This window comes from Sinocyclocheilus grahami, unplaced genomic scaffold (genome assembly GCF_001515645.1).
Source record: "Sinocyclocheilus grahami isolate Dianchi unplaced genomic scaffold, SAMN03320097.WGS_v1.1 scaffold858.1, whole genome shotgun sequence".
Taxonomy (NCBI): Eukaryota; Metazoa; Chordata; class Actinopteri; order Cypriniformes; family Cyprinidae; genus Sinocyclocheilus; species Sinocyclocheilus grahami.
This window is the reverse complement of record NW_015506037.1, coordinates 269,880-275,631: the sequence shown is the minus strand read 5'-3', so window position 1 is coordinate 275,631 and position 5,752 is coordinate 269,880. Positions and strand designations below refer to the sequence as shown.

Genomic DNA, 5,752 nt, shown 5'->3' with positions numbered 1-5,752 from the left:
ACACACACACACACACACACACACACGTCTCACAACAATGAGTCAGCACAGCAGACTGGGGGGGATTCACTAGGAATGAATCACAACCACCGACGCATCGCCTGTGCAGGTTTAGGATTTGTGCAGATCATGTAAAGGCCGTGACACACCAAACTGACATCAAAGAACTAGCAGCGACTAAAGCTGGCTGTCGTGTTTGTCTGGGCTAAAATATCAGGCTTGAACACACTGCAAAGACTTCAGCCAATGGCCAACTAGCAGGTACAGTCTGTGTCTGCGTGAGAGGAAATAACTGTCTGTATACCAGCAGGAATCAATGGAATATATTCGTCATTCAAAAAGGGAAACCAAAACTAGGACTGCCTATATACAAGCCACATACAAAGCTGTGCTTGCTTATGATTTTGAAATGCACAGGTAAGATGAGATGAATTTAGTCTTGACTTCTTTGCTCGCTCTGATCACGTTCAGGTTTTTGTCTTTTTCACCAAGCTGAACAGCCAATCAGAGCTCTGTCTCTCACTAACGGCACCAATGCGGACGGACACCACACTACAAAAACTAAGCTGACAGACACTCAGGACTTTAAAGCCCCAAGTATGCTTCTTTTTTGTATGCGAACGCTAGTGTATGTGTACAGTCGAATGCATAGCCTTTCAAAGTATAATCTATTTGATGTTGTGCGCGAACAACACATGCGCTCTACAAAGCTTCATCCATGTCCAGTGTGTGCTCAATTTTCCCCGTAAGTTATGGCTGATAACAAATATCTTTTGAACTCTTTTAGACCAAATCTGTGATATCTCATACCTGCTCGCTCACAAGTGCTTGTCAATGTGAGCATCTCTTGTTGCTGCAGACTTTTTGTTCTGTCTCTTTAGTTTTGTTTTCTACTGTGAAACAACGGCCCGGGACAGTGTTGCCACCTTGTGGAACAACTGATTACTGCAAAGCAAATTGAATTTGCGACCTGTGCATACAAAGCTAGCACGGTTACAAAAATCAGATGGTGCATGTACAGTGCACGTAACGAAATTTGAATCCCGCACTCTATGCTGACCCTCACATATGCATAAAAAACGTAGTATATTTTGGGCTTAAGGCACAAGCTACAATGAGCCTACTTTACTTAGAAATTAGGCATGTTTGTGCTAAAAACCGAGCGTCAGTAGAAAGATTTGACAGGTTTAGAAGTGGTGCAACCATTTCATGAATTCACCCCCTGAATGCTGCGTCTGTTCTGGATATGGCAAGGTGAATAGCAATAATAAAAAACGTATTCAGAGTCATGAATGATGGGGTTTATATCGTATTTCTTCCCATACGTCCCAGCCCCTAAACAGTACTCTCCATAACCCAATCAGAGCTCTCGATGGTGCCTTTGCTCCCGCAGCTGTCCCCATCCTCGTCGCACTGCAGCAGCATGCAGTTCACCGACAGGCTGCGCTTGGTCCAGATGCTGCTGATCCGGCGTGGGTACGAGCACAGCTGCTGCGCCGTGGACACAGTAAAGTCGCCCATGTCGAATGAATGGCTCCTCTTGGGTTTGGAGTCCGGAGGCAGCATGAGCAGCTTGCTAAGCCGTGAGTCCAGTGTCCGGCCCAACAGAGGCTCCTTGTCAGTCGGGCCCGCTGGGGCCGAAGCAGCAGCCGTGCTCCCGGACGGTCGCGGCTCCTTGGCCTGGCCCCGAAGCTCCAGCGACGTGAAGGCCCCTAGAAGCTGGTCTAAGTTGGTGCGGGGCTTGGGAGGCGCGGACCTCCAGATGCTGGCAAGGGCACTGTTGGGGCTGTAGGGCGTGGGATCTGCTGAACCCGAGGAGGAAGAGGAGGAGGAAGAGGACACGCTGCTCTGGAGCGAACCGCACTTGAATTCAACCGCTTCGTCTTGCATGCTGACTTTGGGCTTGGGCGCCAGCAGAGGCAGTCCGTTCTGCCCCGGCCTTCCTCCGTTTGTCTGAGAGTACATCTCACTGACGTTGCTCAGCTTGCTGGTGGGGGTTTCGCCGTCCCCTCCGCCATTCCCTGCCTTGTAGCGCACCATCAGGATGACGATAAACACCAGAAGCGTGGCCACAACCACGCCGCCCACCACCAGAATCATGGTGCCACCCAACAGCTGCCCGTGTAGAGACTGGCACTGTGGGTACTCATCCCGGGTGTAGAACTGCACGCAGCCCACCACGTTAGTGGCAGTGAGCGTGGTGGCCGAGTCGTCCCAGGCGGCCAGCACACACAGGTCATAGAGAGTCCCTGATACCAGGGTGGTGACGTGGAAGGCCTTACTGGAGGGAGGAATCATCCTGCAAACACACAACCACAAACTCATCAAACACTGTTCACATCAACGCAATCAATATCAATACTGTGAAAGTTCATTATTCACTACACTGTACAATCCAATTAGTTAGGCTTACTTAAAAAAAGCATGCAAACCGATTGCCTTAAAAAAAGTGAAATAGGAATAGCATGTTGCATTAAAGGGAACATGAGATGAGAAACCAAATTTCCCTTGATCTTTTGATACAGAAAAGGTCTCTGTTTGGTTAATACATCCTGCAAGTTTCATAACTTAAAATGTCCTCATCATCAATAAAAAAGCATTTATGCAATAACCCTCAGAAAACGGCTAGTTTTAGATCTGATGGGACAAGGTGACGTCAGCTGGGTGCAGTCGTTTGCATAAACACGCCTCCAGAGCAACACATCGATGAATAGTCATCTTCTCAGCATAGGCCCCGCCCACTGGCGTTCAGTCGCTAACGGCTAACACTTGTCGCGTCAAAAGCAAATAGAAATCACAATCACTGCACTATCTTGTCTACACTTGATACAGAATACAGATGTGTGTTCACTTTCTGACACAGTCCAGCGCTTATATCACTATATAATGGCAAGTTCAGACAAAAACATTTTAGGAAAATCAACATCAATTTATGCAGTCAGCTTATGTGATTTTCTCTGTTTTTCAGTTGTACTGAGAATTCAACATTCAAGATGACTTTTGGAAAGGAGTGAATGCAACTAGAGAAAGATAACTTCAGAAGTGGAGGAAATGAATGAAAAGTCTTTTAAGAATTGCCCTGCCTCAAAAACTTTTTTTTTTTCACTTCTTTGACAAAATGGCACTCAAACTAATCAGTTAATCTTAACTTGGGTTTGCTGAGTAAACAAAGATACATATGTGAATAGTAAAGATTACTAGATTTTTAAACTAAGTAAAGTTAACTAAAAACTGTTTGTTAGAAGAACTGTTGGATTTTACAGTTGCCTTTCCACTCACTGATCTTTCTATACAGATTATACATATTAAAATTCAGTGTTTCTGCCATGTTTCAGATTGAAATAGTTTTCAACAACTGTTCTTAGAGCCCAGAACTCATAATTACAATATTTCCAATGCATTATTAATTTAGCAGATGCTTTTTTATGCAGAGCAGGGAACGAGAGGAAATTCAGACAGCAGCAGATGCTACAGTGCACTTTGCACTTACATGTCATCTGAAATACAAAAAACTACTTGAAATCTGACCTGATATCACAGACATGTGGAAAAAAAACACGACATTTTTCAAACCACAATGGCTGAGAATCCCATTTAAATCAGAATTTAAAAATGTGGCAGATTAGATTTCAAGCATTACTTCACACTTGGGACATGGACTGTGTGACGTCAATAGCCAGAATGCACTATTTTTGCTCTTTCCCCTTAAACTGCTGCTGTCTGATGCTTACTGCACACAAAGAGGGCAATGTCTGAATGAGATTTGTTCCAGTCTGATTGATGGTAGCTGGTAGTGGCCCAGTACGAGGAAGCATTTTAAGGAAAGACCTAGCTACTGGATTAGCCAATATTAGAAGTATGGATTACATATTAAAAATCTTTTTAAAAAAAAGCATTTTATTTGACATCCACAATCAGTGCTGTGTATTCTGCTTCGAGTTACTGCATTCATTGCTTCTGGACACACTGACATCTATGTCAGCAAGAAAAAAGTCTATGCATAAAGTTTATGTTAATTTCTTCAGCATTTTCTGTTCTGATTCTGTTGGCAACTGTTTGCATGCTTAATATCCTGGTATCAACTATTTCACACAAGAAGCTACAAACTAGACCAGATTTTACGCTAGTAGTCAAATGTCCAAAAGCGTTGCTCAGCCGTCCAGTTGTGTGGACGGCTCTTATTTTTATGTGAACTTCACTTGAGTTCTTCCCTGCTGAGCTGACAGCCAACAGTAATTGGCTTTATTTCTTCTACCCATCTGTGCTGCTGCCATGAGCAGATGGCCTATCCTATATCACAGATGTATATTAATAAAGAAACTATCTTAAGCCATAGTGCAAGAACGTAAAAACACTGTGAGAATGCGGTAAGTGTTTATTTAGGAATGTGCGTGTCTGAGACCTGCAGTAGTCAGTATGTACTGCACTAGAGACGTGTGTACAGGGTGACGTCCTTTAATACACCCATATAACATCTTCTGTTACTTTAACCAGGATCCTCCATCATAGATATAAGTGCTAGCTTCAGTTTTTCTTCCTTTAAATCTAGCTATATTTAATTTCTGTATAGATTTGTTTTAAGTTTTAACAGCAGGCCGTGTGAACACCCTCGACACTCTAACATCACTCATGTGTGCCTCATGGCTGCTTTTACATTTACATTGTCATTTTACAGACGCTTTTATCCAAAGTGACTTACAATTGGGAATACATAAAGCGATCCTCATGAGACGGCAGACATGAGGATCTGATGATTGACAGTGTCAAAAGCAGCAGATGGATCCAGCAGAATAAGAACTGATGATTTGGAATCAGCTTGTGTCATCCGCACGGCTTCCGTGACTGACAGTAGGGCAGTCTCAGTTGAATGGCTACTCCTGAAACCTGACTGGTTAGCATCCAGTTTGTTGTTCTGGGAAAGAAACAATGATACCTGGTTGAAAACAACTCGTTCGAGGGTTTTCGCTATGAATGGAAGGAGAGAGACAGGTCTGTAGCTATCTGTAAGTGAAGTATTTAATGTAGGTTTTTTGAGCAGTGGGGTTACCCGAGCCTGCTTGAATGCAGTGGGGAAGGTGCTTGTGAGGAGAGATGTGTTGATGACGTGTGTAAGTGCTGGTAAAAGTGTAGGAGAGATTGTTTGGAGAAGGTGTGAGGGGATTGGGTGTAGAGGGCATGTTGTAGGATGGCTGAAGAGGAGAAGATTTGATACTTCTGCCTCAGTGAAGGGACAGAAGGAGAAGATGGGAGTTTTAGCAGTGGGTGTGGATGATTTGAGATCTTTTGAGTGTGGACCTGAGAACTGGCTGCTGATTGTTCTAGTTTTGTCTGTGAAGAATGTGGCGAAATCATCAGCTGTTATAGAGGTGGTGGAGGGGGACAGAGGAGAGAATTTAAAGTTTTGAAGAGATTACGTGTGTCTGGAGCGCTGTTGATCTTGTTGTGGAAGTATGAAGATTTGGCAGTATGGACTTCAGCAGAGAAAGATGAAAGCAAAGACTGATACATACTCAGGTCTGACGGATCTTTGATCTTTTGATTTGCGCCATTTTCTCTCTGCTGCCCTGAGTTTGGTCCGATGCTCACGAAGAACATCGGATAACCAGGGGTTAGAATGGGCAGCCCGTGCTGGCCTGGAGGAGAGAGGACAAATATCATCTAGACAAGAGGTTAAAGTAGAGCATAAAGTGTCAGTTGCTGCATTCACATCCAGCGATGAGAAATGGGTAGGTGAGGGAAGAGAGGAGGATAC

General features: G+C 44.2%; 1 protein-coding gene across 2 annotated transcripts in view; it reads right to left on the bottom strand.

The window, feature by feature from the left end:
- Nucleotides 1-21: 21 nt before the first annotated feature.
- The window catches only part of lrfn2b (leucine rich repeat and fibronectin type III domain containing 2b), a 42,155-nt gene continuing 36,424 nt past the window's right edge, over nt 22-5,752 (bottom strand). For both annotated transcript variants that reach the window (XM_016247944.1, XM_016247943.1), the window contains one exon: nt 22-2,299. In XM_016247944.1, the coding sequence (XP_016103430.1) occupies nt 1,336-2,299 (964 nt within the window). In that variant the 3' untranslated portion in view covers nt 22-1,335. The remainder of the gene's footprint in view (nt 2,300-5,752) is intronic.